This window comes from Diorhabda sublineata, chromosome X, assembly GCF_026230105.1.
Source record: "Diorhabda sublineata isolate icDioSubl1.1 chromosome X, icDioSubl1.1, whole genome shotgun sequence".
Taxonomy (NCBI): Eukaryota; Metazoa; Arthropoda; class Insecta; order Coleoptera; family Chrysomelidae; genus Diorhabda; species Diorhabda sublineata.
This window is the reverse complement of record NC_079485.1, coordinates 9,392,202-9,418,397: the sequence shown is the minus strand read 5'-3', so window position 1 is coordinate 9,418,397 and position 26,196 is coordinate 9,392,202. Positions and strand designations below refer to the sequence as shown.

The 26,196-nt window shown below is 30.6% G+C and overlaps 1 protein-coding gene across 3 annotated transcripts in view; it reads right to left on the bottom strand.

Moving 5' to 3' along the window:
• Positions 1 to 26,196, bottom strand: part of LOC130450679 (protein grainyhead-like) — a 225,445-nt gene that overhangs the window by 6,266 nt on the left and 192,983 nt on the right. For all 3 annotated transcript variants that reach the window (XM_056789202.1, XM_056789203.1, XM_056789206.1), the window contains 3 exons: positions 8,179 to 8,290; positions 883 to 977; positions 666 to 821 (listed from right to left, as the gene is read on the bottom strand). In XM_056789202.1, the coding sequence (XP_056645180.1) occupies positions 666 to 821; positions 883 to 977; positions 8,179 to 8,290 (363 nt within the window). The remainder of the gene's footprint in view (positions 1 to 665; positions 822 to 882; positions 978 to 8,178; positions 8,291 to 26,196) is intronic.

Below are 26,196 nucleotides of genomic sequence, written 5' to 3'. Positions count from 1 at the left end.
ATATATATGATCAATTATGCTAGAATGTATTCAATTATACATATCGAGCCGCAATTTTTGATAAATTAAGGTATTTTTTTACTTCAAACATGGTACATTCTAGTGAAGAACGAATTCTCATTATATTCACATTTTTGAGAACTGGAAGTATGCAAAAATAAAGCTCTTAGAGAGCCTCATAAGGACAAGCAACTTAATATCACGCACCGATATTAGAGCTATAAGAAAGTTTCAGCCAACAAATAAATAAGATGCTGAGTTTCTTCGATTTTTGATTTTTATTTGAATGTTACTTTGTGGGGAATATTAAATCGATCTAATTGTCTTTTCTTAGCTAACGAAACTCTTGGGATATTCTACGAAATACTATACCAACATCCTCTAAAATTAAAAGTGCGAGCAGGAATTAATTATCTACTATATACCAATTTAACGAATACCACCAAATATCGAGGTGAACTTTTTTCTGTGGCCTACTCTCTAGATTATTTAAAATGCTTCATAGTATATTTAATTAATTAAAAGTATAAAAATAGTAAATTTTCATACTTCTTCAATTCTTCAATATTTAAACTAAAGTATTAATTATTGTTCAGCTTGATTTTATAATAGCTAGACATATTTGGATGATCATTGTATAACGTGATAAAATAATTATTCCTTACCTTATCACAGAAAACCTTTATTTGGCAGTAACCCCTGTGGAAAATTTGTGAATCCCTGGGATCTTCGTAAGTGTCTATTTGTAAATGAAGAGGTAGTCCCTTTACTCCTTTTTGACTACTAAAATCTGTGCTTAAGCACTGGACGGCAATGTTTATCTAACAAAAAAGAAATAAACTCTATCATATCCACATAGTATAAATGTAAGTGATTAAATACCTTTGCTGGGCTTTCTAGGGGATTCCAGTATACTGCTATCGCATTATGAGCTACTTCTTCGATACAACCTACTAAACCTACACTGTTTTTCGTATCTGAAAAATTAACAAACATAAACATCAGTATTCTGTAAATTGAACGTTATATTATAGAAAACGGAAACAAAAGTATTAGTATATGTGAGTTGTCCGCAGTGGCGGACCAACAGGGGGGCGGAAGGCTTTAAAAATATGCTTAGTACCATCAAAGTTTTAAAATAAATGGAGAGCCTCAAAAGAAGTGCACTTTTGAAGATGATCAATTCTCACTCCTTCTCAGGACGTAAGATGAACTACACGTCTTCAGTGGTAGTGCAATAAAAAGAAACCAAAATCATGCCTTCGTATATATTAGTTGTTAAATCTCTAGAGAAATTATATTCGTTCTTTTCGTCTTCTACACTGAGATGGCAATTAGTGAAAGAGAAGACTGGAAAAAATTTAAAACGTTTATGGGATACTCGCTGGAGTGCTCATTACGAGTCAGTAAAAGTTGTAGAAGAAAACATAGAGACAATTGTGAGTAGTTTGGAATATTTTCAAGATCCAATAAAAGCACATCTAGACACAAGATCAGGAGCAGATCTGTTCCTACCGGCTAATTGTGATTTTATCTTTCTATCCTATATACAATTCTGGCTTGCTATACTGGAGGAAGTAAATTTAGTTCAACAATATTCGCAGTCTCCAAAAATGACTCTGGATACAGGAATTACCAAACTAAACTCCTTGAATGAGTATTTAGTGACCGAATGAACCACGATTGTAGACAATGCTGTAACTTTTGGCATAAAAAATGCAATTACATGGACATTAACTTCGAGAAACGAGGAAGAAATAAGGTCAAAAGAACGATGCCGGGTGAATCAGGTCATGATACTCTCTTATGTCGATCAATGTATGAATGTATACAAGAATTGTCGTCACGATACGGGGCCATGAGACAAATCAATAATATTTTCCAAATTATTGAAACAAAGTTTATGCTAGAAGCTTCAGATGACGCTCTGGCTGTAGCAGTTGACAATATGATACAAATTTATGGTGAATTTGACAAGGAGCCACCGATACGAGTATGGACGTTGCTGCCAAATGGAGAGCCCAAAAGAACCTTTAATTTATAATAAAATGGGATTTCAGTGAATCGTTACCCTGTATATCGCTTATACTTCAATACTTTTTCACTATTTGCATCTGGGTGACATCATGCAACAGGAGTTTTTCGAAACTTAAGCTGATTAAAAATTATCTTCGATCTACAATGGGTCAAGAATGAATAGCTAATCTAGCCGTGCTTTCAATAGAAAGAAAAATTTCAAAAGAAATTGATTCCACAGAAGTTATTGAGGAGTTCAGTAGATTAAAAGCACATAAAACACACGCACAAAAAACATAAAACACGCAACAAAAAATACAAAAAACTATCTTTGATTTATTTTATCTAATTTTTTTTAGTCGATCGATTCGTATTTTATATACATTAAATAGTTTTTCGAAAAATGTCCACTTTTACATTGGCACTTATGCTGTTAATAAACGCGTAGGAAATCAATTTTCGACTGTTTCATCTTCAACATTTTTTTCGATTATTTTCAACCGCCAACATTGCCGGACATTATCATCCACTGAAATTAAAACGCAAAAATTGAAAAAATTATAGTAGCGAACAAATTTTTTTTGGAAATTGCTATTTGTGTGCCGTTAGTTCTATTTATTATGTGAGACTTGTAGGCCCGTGAAACTTTTTCTATCTTCTACGTGATTTTTTCCAACGATATTAACTAGTCGATTATAATAAAAAATATGGTTAATAACAAGTGAAATAGTAGTGACATAGGACTCAAAACATCATCATCTCCACATGCAGTAAGCAAATTGCAAATAACAAAATTGAAAAAGTAAAACAAAATGCATTGCATTCTAATAGCTGTGAATATAAGCAGTGATAAATATTTCAAATATCGAAAATAATCTGCAAGTTCACAGTAAGCTCTTCAGCCACGGGTTTTTTAATTGTATTTTCAAAAAATACTACGTAAATAATTTTTATGAGAGATTCATAACAACAAAAATATGGTTCGGTATTTTGTAGTATCAATAGTACAAGTAGCAAAGTACAGTGTGATCTAATGACTAATTAATAGCTTGTGCAACCACCAAAATCAATTGCGGTATACAGATAGATTCACATTGGAGGGATGTCACCACAGATTGACAAAGTATTCTCAGTCAGGGTGCCGTCATGGAATGTCACCGTTAATGTGTCTAATGAGTGTCAGTTCGTTTCTGCGCATTTTGATAATTCGAATGCTAAATAGCAAAATACCAGCTCAATTTGTTATCAAAATTTTATGTTCTTTCCAGAATACAGCATTTTTTTTATTCATTTGTTTCCAACATCAAAACTTGAATGATGAATTGTGTAGAACTAAGTGAGTATGTGAGGTGGTACATAATGTACGATATGTTCTATAAAAAACATAGTGTAGTAGCTAGTCTGCTATTCTTCATCCAAATTTAATCATCGCTAAGAAGTTACGTTTATTAAAATGTAGAGAATTTGAAAAAGTGCTTTATATTTGTCGGGATTTCCTAGTTCCTTCATCCAATATTCGAAAATTTACACTAATTGATTATATGTTTTGTTCTTGTTTACAATAAATAATTATTCGATTTATGTTCAGACCTCTTTTTGTTATTTTCATTATTCAACTGCATATACTCATTTTTTTTAATAAACTAATACACAAATATGGCCAGAGAAGACTTAATAATAAATTATTTATATTTCGCATATTGAGTTAATTCAAATCCTTAATGACTAACTGACATTCTTCATCGCTCTGACGAAACTACTGAAACTACAGTCATAAAATTTAGACAGTAGGTTCCTTTTACAACGCCTAGTTTAGAATTTAAAAAAAATAAAAAACTGCCATATCGGAAATTTCGTTAATATTACCCAAGGGTAGGAAAGGGGAAAAAGTCCTGCAAATTCAATTTAAAAATAATCTAATTTATCAATTGAGATCATGATTGATACTTTTTCATTCGACTTTATCCTTTACAGGGTGTGCAGAGTATCCACGGCTTATTAAACTCAGCTACTCAGCTAGAAACTTGAGAAAGTAGCATAAAATATGAACAAATGTCTTTGTTGACGAAAGTGCGCCCTAAGAAAGAATTTTGGAAAATTCAACCACTAAGGACGTAAAACGAGGGTAATAAGTTTATACGAATTTTCATGTTATTGTCTCTGAACAGAACTGCGAGAGCAAAGTTGCGGGTAGTACCTATTAAAAATACAAGTATAGCACGAGTATAGAAATATTTTGTGTATTTCTAATTTATTATTCAGACTATTTGGTCTTATTCTGAAATTTGATTCTAACCAAAATTTCCGTTTTATTTTGTAAGTTGATTTTGACCAAAATAATCTTCAACGTCACTTGAAAAATAATGAAATATTCTTAATAGTTTGATCATATCTTATTAAATTATTGTTTCTCATAATATAAACACGTCTTGAAATTATATGGATGGTTATAGTCTGGTAAATTAATCACTTATACCTTCAAGCATTTAGTTATTTGATTTATGTAAAACATTTTTTGCAGACTGATACGACTTGAAGACAATATAATATTTAAACACTGTTGGCGTTACTTTAAAAATTATTATTTTTGAAATAGTTATAATTTATTGTATCCAGTGACAATTACATAAGCGAATATGATTTATAAATTTGTTCCACGTAATTATTGATACGTTTCACGTCTGCTATTCAACAAATTAGAGCTTCAGCACGAAATTCATGAAATGCTATCAAAACTTTTGCTTAGAAACTATGTTTAACGACATGCAACACAAAAATATCTTTAGAAATTATTAACAAAAAAGTGCAATGCGATTTCAAGCAAAATATACATCAAACTTACCACTTTACGTTTGGGGTATAACGAGGAGCATGAAAAGTAAAATATATGTTCAATTTAATAAATAAATCTATTCATCACACAAACAAACTTGCTTAATAATTTTAATATTGTGGTATAAAGGTATAACAAGTAACTATTGTTTGTTTAATTAGTTATCATACGATTGGTGCCGAGTCAATTATCAATATTATTGGGTTAAGTAAACACAGTTATGTTCACTTAGTAATGAAAAGAATTTCAAGAAACTTTTTAAATGACTAATTACCAGCGGTTTTTACCTGTATTTGATGGTATTTGGAAATAATTATATAACCCTCATTATAATTTTTTAATCAACAAAAATGTATACATTTTTCTTCTGATTTGAATTTTGGAGTACTTAAATACCTGAAATCATTCCTTTTCAAATTGGAAATACTCCACTAAAAGAGATTATTTTTTTTTTCTAATATTTTATTATTAATCTATGATTAAAAAACCTCAGTTTAACTATACTAACTAGATCAAAAGGCATATAATTTCCACGTGAAAATGAATATTTTTTGTACAACTATATATTTTTGTGGCTTGATATTATACTTAGGTACCCTTCTTTTTAATTAAATTTAATTAATTTTCTTTTCATTACGACGAAACGAAGCAGATTGATAATTTTTATATAAAATGCGCAATTAAGTAATTACATACTTATAACCTGATATTTTAGTTTGGATAGGAAATTAATACCTTGATCAGTAATTCTATTTGTAGTATGGAGAGAATTATTTTGTTCAATAATAATAATCAATACATTATCTTTAAATGTAAAAGGAGAATTTGTCTTATTTAACTGACATATTGAAAGAAAATAATATTTAAAAATTCATATTTATACGTTGTTATTCAACTCAGAGCCTCCACTAATCAACGTTAATCATTAGATTAATATATTAAACCGAATAGAATATTTTATATCGATATCTAGATGTAACAAACATACTAAAAAACATATGTCCTATAGATTCATGTTGTAATAGGATATTATTTCGAAATTTATCAAGATTGTACAACCTTAACATTTTTTCATGACAGGTTCAAGGTAGCATTTTTGAATACAGAAACATTGCAATGATTTGTTAAATAACCGGTTTCTTAATAAATAAAAAATGTCAAGGCTATGAAATAAATAATCTTTTAAAATTTTGATTTTCCCAGTCCTGAAAAATAGTGTAGATTTATAAAACTGTTACGTTGTGTACATGTTACGGTTATTAAATATTTAATTAATATTAATTGGAATAGCCTTCAGGTTGTATAATTATTAACAATTTTAGTTTTGATTATATAAAAACGTTTGTGACTTTTCTAACGCTAGGAAACGGAATTTTTAATTAATACTTTGCGACGATCGCCAAGTATATGAAAATATGACTTTTATTTAAGAACGGATTTTGATACTTCAAAATATGTGACATCAAGTGGAATGATGAAATATATTCATTAAAATCTTGGTACAAAATAACGAATATAGTTTTGAATTTTTCAATTTTCAGATATTCAAAAGTATTTTTTTATTCAAAATGTTCCGAACACAGTCAAAATATGTGACAGAATAGAGCGCATATTTTTCGAAAGTTGGTTTTTTCTCACCTTTTTGGTGACCGTCATGTACTTTATTCATCAATATAAAAATTCCTTATCTCTGAGATCTTAAAGCGCTGATTTGGATTTTTCAGGAATTAGAACATTATCGGTTGAAATTTAAAACAATCTCGTATATTTAATTGCAGATTTGAGTATACATAATATACATATAAATTTTTGTTGAATGTCATTATATATAACTCCTACATAGCTGAAGAACAAAATAATAGAATCGATACTACCCACTTAAAACCTACGCTTCGAATATGCTTCTCTGAAAATGTTAAAAGTACCCACATTTATGTTACATTTCTTTATTGCTCCATATTACCAATCCTACTACAATAATAATTACATGAAATGATTCTAAATCAAGTGGAACATGTGTTAGAGGCTTACGAATTTATTTGAAAAATTGGAGAAAATGTAGGAAATATGATTAATATGAGGGTTGATGGCGATACTGCTTGATTCAGAGTATCACTGATATTTTCGGTGTGAATTTACATTGTTGAAAATAACTTCAATTACTTACAATATTTTGTCATTTGATTGCGTTCAGCGTTTGCAGTTAATTGATAAGTACAGTTTCCAGTAAAAAATGAATTAAATTCCTAGTACGATTATGTTTCATAACATTCGATGTGGATTATCAGAAGAGTGCATTAATGAACCTAATACCATTATATAACGATGAATTCTTATCACATTCAATGAATTCAATCGTGGCGATTTTCACTCCAGAACCAAATGCGTTGTACCTGATATCATTAATGCTGTCCATGAATTGATTAAACAGATCGGCACGTGATATACCGTAATATTTAAGGATCTATATGTTAATAATAAGATACTACATGATGATTTAACTATAAAAAATCGATCATCGACTGCAGAGGTGACAAATTACGGATAGATGCATACTATCCAGAAGCCAACCACATAACTACGGAGCTTTTCAAGAAGTGTTAAATTAGATAAAAGTTATTCGCGCTCGGATCAGATCCAAGCATATTTCTCTGTAATTACCTGTCAATTGGTTATATAAGACTGTCAATTCCGAATGGTAGACAACCATTTGTTTGCCAGAAGTCATTGGAGAAATTTGAAAAACGTCAAAAAAGTAGCGAATCATTTTTAGTTAAGGCAACGGAGCTAAATGAATTTTTAACCAGTCCGAGTTGATCAGATATTCACTATATGAACTTCATTTGAAATCCAATGATTTATTTCTGATCAAACAGATCAAAATATAAGAGCGAGGCCAACAATTTTTAACAACATAAGAAGTCGTTTTTGCATTTAAAACGCATATTCTGTAGCTACTTCAGTCAGAGTACCTCGAAAAGCAAGCAGCAGCCCTCATATTAATATGAAATTTAAAAAAATGTATATAGCCGTTGTCAAATATAAAGCACGAAAAGAGAAATAATAAAACAACAGAAATGAAATTATTGTAGAGGATTTATCATGAAAGATTAGAAACTTTTCAAATGAGTAGGTAGGAAAATATTCGGGACTGCACTTGAATAATAAAAAATAAAGATATTTTTTCATTTTTGATCTTCGAAATGTAATGTGTAATTTTACGTGTATATATCCTTGCAAATTATCCATAATCATTAGAAATCTGGTATGTTTTACATCATGTTTGGCGTTTCAATACTACATAAGAAATATATGATAAATATACTAACCTGCATCCAATATTCGTTGTTTTACAGAATGCTGTCGACCGTGCCAGAACTGCCAGGCTTTAATTTCATCTTCAGGACTCTTTTCTTCTCGAAACATTAGCATAACGATGCTCTGAAATCAAACTGGATCATTAAAAATAATTCGCAAATCTATGATAAATAAGTAAACTGATCCTTACAAATCCTGCTATTCAAACTGCTACATCGATATATATTTTACGGATTGGTTTACAGTTCCTTTTATTTTATTATTATTATTATTATTATTATTATTATTATTATTATTATTATTATTATTATTATTATTATTATTATTCATAAAATATATCCTAGATAAATAAAATATTTGATGAACTTGTTTTTCATTTTTTAGGAGGCCTATTATTTAAATAAAAATATTTAATTCTGTTTTTCCTTGCTATGTTTGTCAAATGTTGTAGTTGATGTTTAAAAGTTAGATTATTAGTTTATTTTTCATTTTTTGTACACCTTTGACTTAAAGTTACTTTAATGATGTTATACATTGCTTTAGTTAAAAATGATAGTTTTTATAAAAAATTACAGAATCGATTCCCATTCATCGCCACTTTATAATAACTAATTATTTTTAACTTCGAACTAGAACATGTTTGCTCATGATAACAACATAAATGATGATATACGTATTTAATAAACATCGGATCATTAAAAAGTCAATAGAAATAAATACAAAACTAATTGGAATCAATTAATGTAATTGTTTTATCATGAATGTACAATTAAAAGCAATATAATGGTTTCTTTGCGTAAATATTGTAAATTATTCAATTACAATTTACCTTGAAAATAGAATTGAGTGACCCCTTTGATATATGGTCGTTCACACTAGCACAAACTACTTAACATTGCAATTAACATTTATCTATTTCCATCATAATATCCATATGAAATCTGATTATCTAAAGCAATACACTATTTGAGGAGCATATATTTTTCCTAATACTCTATATACAACAATTGTTACTATAGTTGTTCCCTAATTAATTTTATTAATGAACATTGTCACTTTCAAGAGTGATATATGTATTCCAATGCTCTTTTAACGTTTAGAAATCTTTTGAAATTGAATAAAAAGAATTTTATTCAACTTCAAAATATACTTCAATCTCGGCAATTGCTCTTTCATTCGAGCCACATTTCTCTTACCTGAGCATACTTTTGAGGTACACAAAGAGACAATAATCACTGAACATGTAGAGTACTCTGTATGGTCAAGCAATTCGTTCACTTTGACCACGATTTTAATCGATTTTTGACACGCGGTATATCATCTTGTTGAAACAAAATATTTTTCTTTTGGATTTGAGGACTTTTTATACTTTTGCTCTCAATTCATTCAATACTGCAGGGTAATATTTACTAATGTGACCTTTGTCAACATAGTTGATGAACGAAATATCAAAATACGGATGTTACATCCCTACCAGTTGAGTTTTTGACCACTTTGGTTGACTTTTCCCGGGTAATGTTTATTATGCTGATGTTCCTTTTGACTAAAGTACAGTGATGAATCCATGCTCATTCATTGTACCATATTATCGCAAATTATCTAGTTAAATCAGTTTCAAACAACGCTTTGTCATCATCAATGTACATATTTCTAGCAAAACTTTCCTATGTTGAAATGTAAAAAATACACTGCTTTCTCATATCTCGCCGCCTCTATCAAGTAGCTTACATCGTAGGTGCATCATTGTTTTGCTTGCGCATTATCTTTTCTCATAAAAAACTACTCAATTCATACACTTACCTCTTTTTAAACAAAAAATAAAGCGGCACTTAAACACTGATATGTGATACAACATCAGTTAAGCAAGTTAACAACGTAGTATAGCATATGCAGTGCCATCTGTTGGCCAGACTAGGGGTTTATTGAGTAATGACGTACGTTATTAAAAATTAAAAAGATCCAAAAACCGTTCGACAAATAATCATTCGCATACTACCATCCCTATCTTTACTTTTACTATCAAAATAATTTGATGTATCACATTTACAAGTACAAGATTTTTATCAACAATTAATGTTTAACAACAATTTTCTTTCTTAGAAAAATTAGGCAGTTGATCGGTTTCAAAACGATCATTTTCTAGTACCTAAGCTGTGATCACATATTATGACGAATACCTCACCCATTTGTCATCCATATAAGGATTAGTGTCGTTCAAAGAAAAGTAAGAAAGGTATGTCAGCGAGACTAAATTTACTGTGTTGAATCTAAAAGCATATACAAGATACAAGGTGAGACAACATAAATATTTAAGTTATAGAAGTGAATGTTTATCGATTGTTATGATTACAGAGTTTTTCATATTTATTAAATATTAAAATGTTTTTATTCAAATTTTGAATTCTGGAATGAATGTTTTTATTTTGAGACTATCGTAAGTTTTTAAACTGAAGCTCATAGGCTAGGAATAAAGTCTCTTTTGATGATACACAAACATAGCACATATATTTGTAAGGGCGTCCGATGAAAAGGCGAAATTAATGAAAAATTAAAATCCCATTAATCAAATTAGGGGTGAAATTATAAGTGGTTTCCTCTTCTACATATAATTAGTGCAGCAATATAAAAGTTATTCATAATTTCTTGAACAATTTTCCTCCATTTTTTAATAATTGCATTCCCAGCTTTTGGGACTCGTTGATCCTATACAGAAGGAAAAAAATTTAGCATTTATATATATCTATACCTTCCCGGAATATCTATCTACAACAGCATATTATAGTCTGTGTTTACATCTTATCTCTCTAAAATTTCTCTAACCTAACAAAGTCTTGTCTTATCTTTTAAAAGCACATTTGGGCTTATTAACAAATTTTCTTGATACAACGCACTGTAGCCGACTTGTTCGATACAGTACGATAGTGAATATTGAAATTCTCAGAGGGCTTCTTGATCCAAATTATTTTTCTGGAATTCTCTCTGGAAATAAATCCTCTAATATTATCGGCGCCAGAAAAGTTATGAATCAATTTCTACGCGATAATTGGATTTTGTCTCCATGTAGTAACATGAGGATAGCCACACTTGTTCTACTGACTATACCTCGTATCATATTTAACCGAATATCAATCCAGTGACATGTAAGTGCTTCTTCCCACAAAAAAATTATTCTGCCCTCATTGAAACAAAATTCTATAATTTAATGTGAATGTGATTTATTGATACATACTGATAATGATATTGATAATGATGACATTTCAATGGGGTATTTCAAAATCTAAAAACAAATGCCCATGAAACAACTAGATAACCATAATGTAAGTCTCACGGTATTATAGTTGAAAAAATTTTTCTTAATTAAAATCTTCTCAATCTGATTTTGATATTGTGGTTTAACAAAGAAATAAATTCATAGACAAGGAATGTATTTTAGTTTTACACCCAAGCAGGTTTCTTTTCAGAGCGAAGTAATCTGTGAAAAACACCACAATTGGTTATACTTGATAGAACTATCAATCAACTAACAATAGAAACATCGGAAAAAAGTAGATTTGTTGAGGAAGGATTTACGTTTTTTTTTTTCATTTAAATCAGATCTACAGACCTATCTGGACCTGGGATTCGAGTTCTTTCACCATTCTCTTCATTTTTTTCTATTTTTTAACTCATTTTACCAGTTCTTCACTCCACCGTTCACAAAACTCTTTCAACTCCGTCCAATCATTTTTTCCTTGGTCTTTGGGTGTTTATACGAGTGTGTTTGTTCTTCTTCTGTTTACTCCATCTCTTCACCGTAAATCTTTCTGAGCATTTTCCGTTCCGTTGTTCTTTTTTGTTCATTATACACTTTTTGCTTGTAACATTTTTTATCACTCCTGCTACTTTACTACTTTTGCTTTTCTTGTTTCTATTTCCTTCTCATCTTTTTTAAGTACGAAGTAATACCCTTAACCAGTTGCATTAGCATTAATATATGAAGAAACTGTATTTAGGAAAAATATAAACCGACTGATCCCTCTGTACATACAGGAGAAGATGTGGCAGACGATATTCTTTTAAATTGTATCCACGTTTCAGAAGAAATGTAGGTAGGTACCGTTTTATCGACTAAGTAGTCTATATAGCTTCAGTTCATTTCAATGACGTACAAAATCTATTTCAAAAGGATTAGAATTATTTAGTTAATCAATTTCCAGAAATTTTTCTTTCTAATTTGAAAAAACAATGCATGAAAAACTCAGAAACAGTGCTGTTTTACGAGGAAGGGTCTAAATAGTATCTTATAATAGTATCTACTATTAACAAATTTTATTAATATATCCACCATAGGATATAGAACATCCCATAATTGAATTAAATGGTCCATCTTACAAGAAATTCTCAAAAACTAAGAATATTCGATACGTGTAAAGGATATGAAGTACAATGAACTCGAATAAATTAGTATTTTACACCATCAGTAACAAAACATGATAAATAGCTAAAAACATTATATGATAACAGTGGCAAACTTTAATAGAAAATATTTGTTAAACCGTTACTATAATAGTAACGCTTAATGGTATGAAACTATTTTCCGGTTGGAATCTTCATCTGAACCACGACATAGTTGACATATTCATGATCCGTTATAAAAAGCTATTGAAATGTTGGTTATTATGATTTTTAGAAGTGAATTACTTTATGAGAATCAGTAAGATATTGGCATTTGAACAATTTAGGTATATCTACATATTTTTTCGTTCTATTCAAGGATTTTTTGTGAAAAAATAAAAAAAGGAATGTACATAACGGAGGATGAATTGTTTGGTACAATTGGCATTGGTATTTCATTACTCGATTTCTGATTAATTTCTTAAGGTTGATGGAATGTTCATGCCCGCATCAAGTCGAACATGTAATCCTTACCTATAAGGTAGTACCAGGGGTTATTTACCTCCAGGAATACAATGCAATAAAAACATTTTGCAGAGTTTCGATTTTTTTTTGTCTTTGTCTCAGATAGGATAGTTGGATATTTTTTAGAAAATTATTAAGAATCAGTTGATATTGAAAATTCTATATGAGCAGAGCCAATTACCGGACGGTTATGACTAAAAAACCAGCTTAGTGACATTTGTTGCCTCTTATGGTGTAAATATTACTATAGTTGAAAAACAATCCAGTGGCGTCAGAGTGACAAGGTAGTATCTAAAATATTCTGTAATTTCAAACATCCATTTGAACTAACTTTTCTCAAAAATTAAAATAAAATTGTGACATTTTTAAAAAATTATGAATATCCCTGAAAGTTTAGTATATATAAATACTCAACTCTCTTTATATCAGTTTTTCAGAACATGAAATATGACATGTTTTTTCCATTTTAAGTTCTCGAGACTGATGAGTCATTTATTTTGTCATGGACACATCTAAAGTAATTGTTGTAAAACATCGCTAATATTTCAAATAACTGATTATAAAATAAATGATACGAGGTCTGGCTATTAAATAACGAGACAAGTTACGAAAAAGGATTTTATTACAAAAATTATTCTACATTCGAATGCTCCCCTTCAATATACTCCCCTCCCCTCGCCTTTCCATACGTTTTTCCATTGATCGAAGCACTGCTGGAATTCTTTGGTGAGTGTCTTTAGGAACTCTGCCGTTTTTTGCTAGTCTGGTTGACAGTCTGATCCTCTGGAACCCATTCAGTCATCCCATTACCGTTAATATTGAAAACAACGATCAACATTGTCCTGAATTTTGATATGGACATCCTTTTTTGACGCGCACGAGATAGATATTTGTCTCCATAGGCAACAATTTATAGCACTCAGTCGGAGTTTTTTGAATTTAACGAGAAATTTGAGATTGATTCGTCACACATAGTTTTCGGAACGGAAAAAAAACACATTCGTTTCAGACCACTACTGCACAAATAGTATTTTAGTGACGGAATGTGTTTTGGGAAGTACATAGACAAGATATTTAGATACCCAACGCACTACTTTTTTTTACCCCACCCGTCAAGGGCGCCCTCTAGGCGTGCAGTCTCATTATTTAATAGCCAGACCTCGTATATCATATATGACGAAATATACATGGTGCTATAGTATCGGCAAAAAAAATTCTGAAAACGTTTTTATTTAAAAAATTTCAAGCAGTTAATTTAATTCAAAGTTGAACTAAGTATTATGTTCTAAAATTTAAAGTAACTGTTTTATGTGTTTTCGAAATTATTGCTCACAATTAAGGAATTGACAAACTATTAATTTTAACTTAACATTAACCTTGGTTATAATCTATAAACACCAGTTTTATGTATTTTTACGACTTTTTAACTTGAGAAACGAAAACAAATTTTAAAATATGCGCTGTTCCCAAGGTACGTGTTTGCTTATTTGTATTACATGGTTACAAAATTTTCATGAATTAGCAATTTCCAAGAGTCCCTTCATGCCGATAATTTTAAATGGGAGTTAAAAACCGGACCTCTGCCTCAAGTTATCTATTAATAAAATCTAGTAATGATTTGTGTCTCCGGATAAAATAAATGTGAACATTTATAAAGCAGGATAATATTTAAAAAAAAGGGGGCTAAAAGCAAGGATACGTATTAGTATCGGGCTTTTCAAATACTATAACCCGGGTTCAGGTAGATAACCTATCAATTGATCACGGATCCTAATCCAGAACAAGACTTATATCAAAGTTTCCGAACGTCGCGTTCAATTTTCAGTGAAAATTCCAAATTTCAATTATGATTTATAATAAATTTTTATTTTCATCACTATTTTGTGGGTTAATTCTTCCATAATATTTATTTAATTGTACAATAGTTTATTCGAGATAATAATTATTATTAAGCAGTTATCAACGGGTTACCCCCTCATACTGATTTTACACTAAAGCTTAATACCAATAAGCTATTTTTATGCCGAAATGCGCTGCGCATGTGAATTAATAGTAGACAACCTATAAGGGGAATAAATAATTTTGAATGTTTAAAAAACGTAGAGGAAATAAGACAACTCATCAGCTAATCGCATTTACCCATTGGTCTACCAGGGTAGAAGGAATTTTATCAGTTTCCGAAACGCGTTAGTTTCTGAACATTCAGATCATAATGGGGTTAACCCGAAAAGTCCTTATTACATACCTAAAGAGGTTCAAATGATAAAGTTTTTTTATTTTGTCGACTTGAAAGATTGCAGAATAGGTAGATAATAAAAATAGAAGCAAACGTACATAGTTAATTTGTGTAAAAGAATTTGAAGATTAACAAGATGTAAAGAAACGAAATATAAATATTGCAAATGTTAACGAACACATGCTTCAGATAATATCAACAGAACCGGTTTTTAAGAGCAGAAAAGTCATAAGACATTATTATTGAATAACGATAATAATTTAGTGCAGCAAAACTCCGATTTCAAAATAAAAGATTCAAGAGTCATAAATGAGCAACATACATTGAATGTGCTAATTTTCAATTAAATATAAAAATAATTAAAAAGAAATTAGTCAGCTGGAATACATGAAAACATTCGACTGTAAACTAGAACGGGGAAGGAATCACCACCATTAATGTGTGTTAGAAACTACGAGAGATGAGACAGTACCGATTTGTTTCCAGTTTATTGGTATTTCTTTATTTTTGTATTTTCATTGAGTTTTTTGTTTTGATATTGAAAATGATGAAAATAATTATATTTCGACGTTTAGAAAAGAGTAAAAAAATATTTCAACTCGGTTTTTGTTGCAATCAAAGACAATTATAGAATTTCCAACATCGGTCGTATGCAAACACTTGCACAAACTTTACTCCACATTTAGACGATGAAGTAGCAATAACACCATTCTACAAAATTGCAATTTTACAGGATATAAAAAAAAACGTTTAAAAATTCACACTCTGTACTATAAGACGAGTATATATCTCATCTTATTTAAGGAAACAAATATTTTTTTGGATAAATCAGCCTCTGCTTAATTATATATTTATTGAACTTCACAAAATTACAGTAGGATTAAAAAAAAATTTCTAAAAATTTGAGGAGTTACTTAAATTCTTATAAATAAATAAATGATATTAACGGGTAATACTAGTTTCAATTCTTGTAAATGTTTTACTTTTGAAGATGATTATGGGAGTTTATCGGGAAGAAGTTTGTTGTAGACTTTAGGCTTGGGTCCTTGTGGAAGTACTCTTCGTTTTTCGTCGAAGTTTGTTTTGAAATTTTAACAGTAGAATTTCGACTATGCAATATTGCTGGCAGGTTAACAACCGATGCGTCAAAAGTTCGTCGACCTGGACTATTGCTTTTTCTCAAGAATCTGTATTTCGCTTATATAATATGGTAGGGATTCCTTCCTATTTTTCATTCGAATGCACTGTAAACTCACACCCCATCTGGGTGTGATTTGGTTCTAGATATTTCTGAGTTATGGTGGTTCCAAATTTTTTGAATATATAAGAAGAATGTTATTTCTTTCTTCACTGTAAAGTGGCAGAATTCACATGAAAAATGGAAAACGATCATTAAAGCCAGAGGAAAATCTGTTCGGCATAACTGTGGTTTAAGTGCATTACAAGTACGTCTATTATTGTAATCGATAATTCCAAAACAGTCGTAAAAGCTGGTATGCAGGAATTGGATATAGCAATTACAGCAGAGGTAATGAGACTAGTCCAACTATATGGAACTGAGTACATTGATGCGCTATTTCACTACTGTATCATTGCGAGCATTATTCTATAGCACAAAAATAATAGCATGGAAGAACACTATAAAACCTGTTCAAAAAGAGGCAAACCAATAGTTATATTGAGAAATCATTAATCCACAATTAACTCTGCCAGTATGGCCGATGGGCGGATTGAGTAGCTCAACGACCATGCTGCCGGTCCCAAGCCCGGATAAAAGAGGAGGGTTATAAGGTAAGGCTAGCTACCTACCTCATGTAAAACAGCCATTTGCTCAGAGAACGAAGAAAGTAGCCTCGGATAGGACTGATAAAACTTATAACGACCCGGCAAAGTTAAGGAAAAAACGATTTTGGAAGCGACAACAATTGCGAATAGCCACCTGGAATGTTACATCAATTGCTAACAAAGACCAAGAAACCATAATAGAGCTTAAGAAACATAAAATAGACATATGTGCCTTGTCTGAGACGAAAAAGAAAGGAGCTGGCAACTTTAGAATCGCGTATACATTGATATATAATGAGAAACCAAAAGATGAAAGAGCAGCATCGGGAGTAGGCCTATTAGTGCACGAGAAATACGACAAAAACATAATAGACATAAAGTATATAAGCGATAGACTGCTACAAACCACGATTAAATTTACAGAAACAACTAAAACCCATATATTAAGCGTGTATGCTCCTGATACGAGTAAAAGTCAAGAAGAAACAGACTCATTCTATGATGAACTGCAGATCACCATGGATAAGATACCGAAACAAGACGAAATTATGATACTGGGGGATTTTAATGGAAGGATTGGTAACGAGGTTATTAGTGGAATTAAGAATCGGTTTAACGAAGAAACACTCAACAGCAATGGAGAACAACTCATACAATTCTGTGCACATAATGAACTACGCATTAACAATACGTTTTATCCCCATAAACAACAGCACAAGTATACGTTCGAGAACACAAGAGGACATAAATCGATTATAGACTACATTATTACAAACAGAAATATTCATCCCTCAAAAATATTACATGTCAGAACATTAACCTCAGTAAACACAGGGACTAACCACCATATGGTGCTAGCCATAATGCGGAACTGCGTACAAAGGAAAACCCAGAACAAACCGAAAGTGACAGAAAAGCTGAACATAGAAAGCCTTAGCGATGATACCACAAAATACCTCTACCAGCAAAGACTAAGGAAGGCAATAAATGAAAACAAGATCTTGAAAGATGATACCGTAGAACTAGCATGGAAAAGATTAAGTACTAATATAAGGACAGCTGCAGAAGAGGCATTAGGCAAACGAAAGGTGAACCTAAACGGAAAGCCCAACACGAAACCATGGTTCACACACGAAATCAAATCACTTGCGGAAGAAAAAAGAAAAGCCTATCTTCAATATAGAAGTCAAACAATTACATATGCTGATTACAAAGTCGTGAGGAATAGGACAAATATGGAAATACAAACGATTAAGAGACAATTCACACAACAGAAACAAGAAAATATATCTGAGGAAGGAAAAGACATCCAACAACAATTAATATCAAAAGACAAAATTGAAGCAACAATGCGCAAGATGAAAAATAGGAAATCACCAGGGCTGGATAACATTAATAACGAGCTTCTTAAATATGGTGGCAATGAATTAATAGACTAAATGCATGTCATGTTCAACAAGATATACGACCAGAGAAAAGTACTAGAGGAATGGAAAGTAAGCATAACGATCCCCGTCTTTAAAAAAGGGGAAAAGAAAGATCCAAATAATTATAGAGGGATCAGCCTCCTAAGCACGACTTCAAAATTACAAACAAAAATTATTGCAGAAGAAATCTCAAGTAGCGGCATGAGCGAAGAACAACAGGGATTTAGAAAAAATAGATCAACCATAGACGCTATATTCATCTTAAGACAGATTGCCGAAAAGGCCATAGAGTACAATAAAACCGCGTTTATGTGCTTCATAGACTTAACAAAAGCATTTGACAGAGTGAGATTACATGACGTCATTGAGCCACTAAAAAAACGAGGCGTAAACCAAAGGACAATAGACATCATTCGGGACATGAACAACGGAAATAGCACATATGTAAGAGAAAACAACGAACTCTCCAGTAAAATGCCAGTATCAACAGGGATCAGACAAGGAGATAGTCTCAGCCCAATACTCTTCAACATTATAATGGACGAAATCATAAAAGAAGTCAAAACAGCAGGCAGAGGATACAGAACGGGAAAACATGAGTTTAAGATAGTTTGCTACGCTGATGACACGGTTGTGATATCTGAAGATGAGGATAATCTGCAAAAACTGCTACACAGATTTGAAACAGTTGCAGGAGAATTCAATATGATCATATCGAAACAAAAGACACAATCCTTGACAATAGCGAGAGAACCAAGAAGATGCAAACTGGCAATTTATAATAAAAGTGTAGAACAGGTTATGTCTTTTAAATATTTAGGGGTTAACATCATGAGCAATAGGAACTTGAAACAAGACGTCAAAACGCAAACAACAGCAGCATCTAGGATATCAGGATTCCTTCGAACCGTGATATGGAGGAATAAATTTTTAAGTATCAAAAGCAAAACACGGATATATAAAACTTGTGTCAGACCAGTAATGACATACGCCATAGAAACGAGGGCGGAGACTGCAACTACTAAGCGGATTCTTAGAACAACCGAGATGAAGACATTACGCTCAATCACGGGGAAAACACTAAGAGACAGAATAAGGAGCAATGAAATCAGAAGAATGTGTGACGTTCCGGATATAGTGAGATGGGCCAGAACTAGAAGAAGAGCATGGAGAGATCATGTCAATAGAATGAACAACGATCGACTGGCGAAAATCGCAAAGGAAGAGAGACCCAATACAAGTAGACCGCCTGGAAGACCACCAAGCGCTGGTATGAGAGCTGGTCCTCGCAGTCACAACTTAGGCTGCCTCTTTGAAAACACAAGACACAGTCTTCAAATAAGAAGAAGAAGAAGAAGAAGAAGAAGATATTTCAAATCTGTCAAATATCTAACAATCCACAGGACGATGATAGATAACAATGTTGTATTGCTTTCAAGATAGTTGTTTGTGGAACTGTAAACTTGAAATATTTATACACGCAGAAAGCAGATAATATCAAAATGTCAGATCCAAAAACATTGTGGCTTATTAATTGCAAGTTTAGTGTTAACCATTAACTATAATGACAAAAAGAAATTAATAACAGAACCGATTTACGTTAATGTTAATTTGATGATCAAAAATGAATAATACAATCATTATCATTATGCTTATATATATATTTGTTTTCTCATTTTAAGTGAAATATTTAGTACTTGTAACCTTCTTCTATAAAAAATCGAAATAACCGATTTATTTGAACTTCTATTGATATTGAATGAATATTACTATTATAGATATATTTTTCCATTTTACTCTCCGAATAACATAAATTGGTTTTTCCAAATATTAATCTGAATAATGCCGTTTTTAACTCCAAAACGGTGTTTTATGTATCCGCATTAAAACAAATTGTAGATGAAATATATTGGTTGGTTGAAGTTTTAAGTCTGATTTAAAGAGTTAATTATATTTAACAATTTTTCAAGGTAAGAAACTTCAATTACTGAGCTTAATGAAAATTTATGTATTCAATAAATTGTATTCAATTACTTCAATTAAATGTATAAAATTGTGTTTAATGACAATTACGCCGGTGGCATCAAAGATGAAAATATATTCAAGTTTGAATAAAATAATCTTTAATTTATACTGAAAATCTACCGTTAGTTCAACAATTCAGTATTCAGTACATCCGCAATTGAGTTGCAAAATTTATTGGAAATTGGACAACTTGTCACTATGGACACTAATATACAGGGATAATCGACGACATTAAATTCCAGTGAAAGTACAGTGCTTAGATTGTTAGCCAAAAAGAAAGAAGGAATATTTATTTTCTCAATATATAACCTGCAAGTAAGGTTGCTGAAATATTATTGGCGAGTAAATTATGTTTTTGAATCAATGTAAATGATCTTACTAAGAGAGAAAATTCAATGAAGGGATAAAATTGTAAAAAAAATAGTGAATAAAGCCAGATTGTATGTTATATGTTTAATAATAAGATCAGAATATAACCATTGACTTTATAATTTTTTGAAACGTATTACAAGTTCAATCACTTTTCATTAATCATCAAAAACTGAAATGCCCGCATTTTTCTTACGAGTGATATAATACTGATAAAGATTCCCAAAAAAAATTGATTGAAATTTTTTTAAATAGAAATGCCAATACCAATATATAGTCAATAAGCAAGATAATAGCTAATACACTGTCTAAATTTGTACGAACGTACAAATAAATCCCACATCCTCTATTAGGAATTAAAATTTGAAAACTTGCTTTTCATAATTACCCTCATAGGACAGGCTAGGCTGCAGCTTCTTTCTGGAAGCTAGTTGACTACATTTTTGCATAGTGTTCATAACCATATATAGAGATACACATAAATATTATTGCTAATGTGCCTGTAAATATTTTGTATATCTGCAACAAGTGAGGTATTAAAGAGCCAACACTGTAGCTAGATTCTATATCTGTATTATTTCTTATGTAATTAACCAACTAATCACCATTCTCATTATTTGTATCGAAGGCATCAACAGATCAGAAATCTCGTTTAAAGCTGATGAGGATGTTGCATTTCTTGTTTTTATTATTGCAATGCACAATATAAGGAAATCTAATTAATTTCAAACAAAAAGGGGATGTTTATGTTTAAATTATATTAGTTAGGAGGTAAATATTCATGTTTCCAGTTTATAATTCAATGCGGAATATTTCGAATCATAAAGTGATGTATGTGATTGATATAACCATGTAGCCTAATATAACTGAATGACCGCCAGAAAGTTTTATAGGATGGTGAAGGTGCCGGTTAACGATGGCGTTTAGTTCTGAATAAACAAATTTGTTTATTAGAGTCTAATTATTGAATAAATTCTGATGTAACAAATCGTACTTATACATTATCCTGAAAAGTATAAAATCTTGGAAAATTGGTTATAAGTACGTTGCTGCTAAATTTTACATGAAAATGGTTGGACGATAAAAAATATTTGTTGTAAAAATTACTCATGAAAGTAATAGCAATAATTTACACATACAACTTAGCAGAGGAAGTCATTAATTAATTCTTCTTGTAGATATTGCTGGTGTTATTATTTTAGATATTATAATCCGTAATCATTTGTTTCAAGCTTATGACAGGTACTTATCAGATAGTACGTGTCATTGTTTCAATTCGGCATGCAGGTTATGAACTTGGTTTGCGTATCTGCATATATCTCGCTATTGCTTTTCTGGTATTACTTTCTGTCTTTTCTAACGGAATAGAGAAAGTGTGATATGGCACTCAAGCATGTCAATTTGAAAAAGGAATCTTTACTGCCATGTACTATTCCTAATCACAATTATTGTAAAAATCTATCATTATGTGATTTAGAAATTCCAGATCCACAATGGAATCTATAGTAAAAACGTTTCTATCATAATTTTGATCAGAATAATATTAAGAGCCATTCTAATAGAATATGAATAGAAAAAAAAACCAACTGTTGCTTACTATTTGGCTCACGCAGTTTTGTATAATTCTCAGACAATAATTTGAAACTTGCTAATAGGTATTTGTATATCTAGTTTATATATTTATAGTTTAGAAAAAAATGGGTGTCTTATAATGTTTGGTAAATACTAAAGACTGAAAAATATGGAATCTAATTGCATCCCATTTAAAGTATATTTTTGAGAAATTAGTAACTACATTTTCTATTAATATAGTTAGAAATCAATAACTGTGAGATGAAATAGCAGCCCGACTTATTAGAAAAATCTCTATTAGTGCGCGCTTAGGTCATTCAAGGAACATTTTAGCAAAAATCAAGTTTTTTGCAGAACTTATTGAAGTGAGAAAGTACTGATAAAAATGGCGGAAGCCTACATATCTTTTAGGTCGCATCGTAGGAAGTGAAATTTCTGATATAAGTAGTTATTAGTCTTCAATTTGTATCCTAAATACCAAATTGGAAAACCCCCATCATCCTTTGAGTGTTGAATTTTCTGAAACGTTGAAATACGTAGCAAGTAAATTGATTCTAGCCCTAATATTGATGGCCTTCCATACAAAATTCCATTCTCTTTTTAATCCACCTAGAAGTGGAAAATTAAAAAAATCCTGTCTTAGTTGCGTTGCTATCAAAATTTCATGATTGTAGTTTTACTGTAGTTTCGGCTAAGAGATGATAAACCAATTAGCCAGAACATGATCTTTATATGAAAATCCCGATCTTTTCTACTCATTTCAAATAACTTCCTTAAAAGGTACCTATTACATAATTATTGGTAGATCATTGATCAAAAAATAAATAATTTTGGTTGGGCCTAAAAAAGTCATCGAGAAAAATAGAGAGGACAATCTTCGATACCAATGAGTTGTTCAGAGAAACCCAAGACTGCAATGTTTTCTAGGAGTAGAGTAGAAAAAATCCTATAATATGACTGTAATCCAATTACTTCGTTGAGTTTCCGAACACAGTGACCGGGGTCCACAATACATTCCGATTAAGCAGGATAACTCGATCATTGTTTCTGAAAACGCCTTATCTATCTCACAAATGTACCATTCCAGATCATTATTTTGTCATGCTTCAATATTTTTCACAGAAACTTTCTCTACCCGGAAGAAATTATACAAATACAGGTATATACGCTATTTTGAAGTTATTAGAAATCACGCCTTATTTTTTGTTATTTTGAATAAAATTAATAACAGGAGCTATGGGAAAGGTAATAATAACCGTTTATAACTAATGAGTTGCATATTATGATTTACAATTATAATTAATTTACAGGATCTATTGTATGTTGATTTGATTTCGATTAAGGACTCGCCTTTTTCATTAATCATTCAGATAAAACGTGTTTTGTTTGCTCTAATTGTTCTAATTTGCGTGGGATAGAATCAAATGATATAAATATATAAATATATATATATATATATATATATATATATATATATATATAATACCATCTTTTTTTTATTGCATGAAATAAATACAAAAAGGAAGACTTGATATTAAATAAAATGCAAAGAACAAAATGTCATGTTTCTAGATTCTATATGAAACATTTTCAAAATGTATTGTAATGAGAATTTTTTTTTGAAAAATTATGTAGTCCCGCAATTTAATTTTTCTCTTAGGGCAATTCCGCACATTTGCCAATATATGTGAAACCAACAACCTGTAGAATTAGTTTGTGGTATCTGACTACGTTACAAATATAAGATAAATATAAATTAATAAATATATTCTTAGTATTTTTTAATAAGTAATAAGTTTATTGTTGATATTATTTTTGGTGTTTCAATCTAATTTCTTATGTGAAAATGGGAACCTACTTTGATATTTGATTTAATGGATAAACCTATTACATAAATATCGAATTACAATCCGATTAAAAAATTCAAAATTCAAATTTTAAAATACGACAACGAAGCAATTAATTCTATAGTTGAAATTTATAAAAAAGAATTTTAAATTTTATTTAAATTGCTATTATTGATAGGAATCTCGATTTGATGTATTTTAACGATTCCAAATGATTGTCTCTTTATGTAATCAAGCCTGTTCCAACGATTTTAAATTTTTATCATTAAATGTATGTTTCTTTATTACAGAAATTTTTTATATCAATCTATTTTCCATATATCAAAATGTTTGTCCTGTGCAAACAGCAGCACAATAACCATAAGAAACCTCCTTTATGTCGTTCATGACTTCTAGTTCTAATTACATATTAACGTAATTTAACTGCTAAGAAAGTCCTTGTACATAGGATGGGTGTTTTACATTTTGATGTTTAGGAATAACTATCTTTCCTTTTGAATATGATATTCATTTTTTCCAAAAAAGTTTTCACATAATGGAGTTCATGCTTTTTCAGTGGCCCCACTTCTAAATTTAGAAATTGAATGTTGGTTAGCTATCTCAGACTAACAAATTCATTATGGCTTTTTTAAGATATAGGATTATAAGAAATCACGAGTTCAAAAATCTTGGGGTCAAGTTCTTTTGTATACTTTTGTATGACATTAAGAACAGTCATTGATAACAGGAGGGATGTCTGCGATGCCTTTTTTGTTACTTACTCCCTTGATGAACGCTAAGTCCAACTTTAGTCAATCGATGTATTACCTGGTTCTCAATGGTTTTTAAAGTCAGAGGGATATCAGTTAATCTATAGGTGTACACGAGTGTACAGATGCCGTTTTAAAATACTGCTTATAAAAACTGAGAAACACTCTTTTAGTTAGTTAGTTTTAGTTATACTAAATTGTAAAAAATAATTCATAGTTTAAAATGACACTTTTAGTAATAATGAATAGAAAATAAATCTTGGTATAAGAATAAAATTACTGATTAGAAGATTGATGTACTAGTATATACTGGTAAAACTGTGGAATGCTTTGTATGACATTTCATACAAAGCACTCTTTTTTATTGACATCAATTTTCTGATCAGTAATTTAATTCTTATTTGATTATTGCTGTGTTGTTTAGTGTGTTTGGTAGTTTTTATAAACTATAGTTATTCAATATTTAGCTCAAATTTTTAATTTTTTATACAGCAGTAAAGCAATTATCAACCTTGCCGGAAAATAATGGTATATTGATGTCCTCATAGCACAACCAAACCATTAATCATGTTTATCGTGATATTTTATTGGTACAGTAGGTATGTTCAATACAATATTTTTATAAATTAACTTATTACTGGATAATTTTGAATTTTGATCAGAGCTATTTATAAATATATCGTTCTGTTAAATAATCAGAAGCGTACTTCTATTTCTAGCATTTGTTAATATTGAATTATAAAAATATAAGGATAAATACTTCACGCATATATTCTAACCATTACTTTGTTTTCAATAGAAACATACATTTGAATTAAAATAATTTTTTTGATCTAGTTAAAAAATCAAACATAGCAATTGTTAGTCTATCGGTCAAATCGAGATATAGATACGGCCCTGTTATTATTAGCATTACAATAAAACATTTACAACTTTCACTGATATGCCCGTCAATGCAGGTCAAAATGAAATATTTCCAAACAGTTACAATTAGCTAACAGCGTATAATCTGATCCCCTAGCGTGTGATAAATCTCGCTGTCAAATATTTCCTTGTTGAATATTTGGATTATAGACACGCATGGATAGAGAATTTAACGTGTAGGTACTTAATACTACTA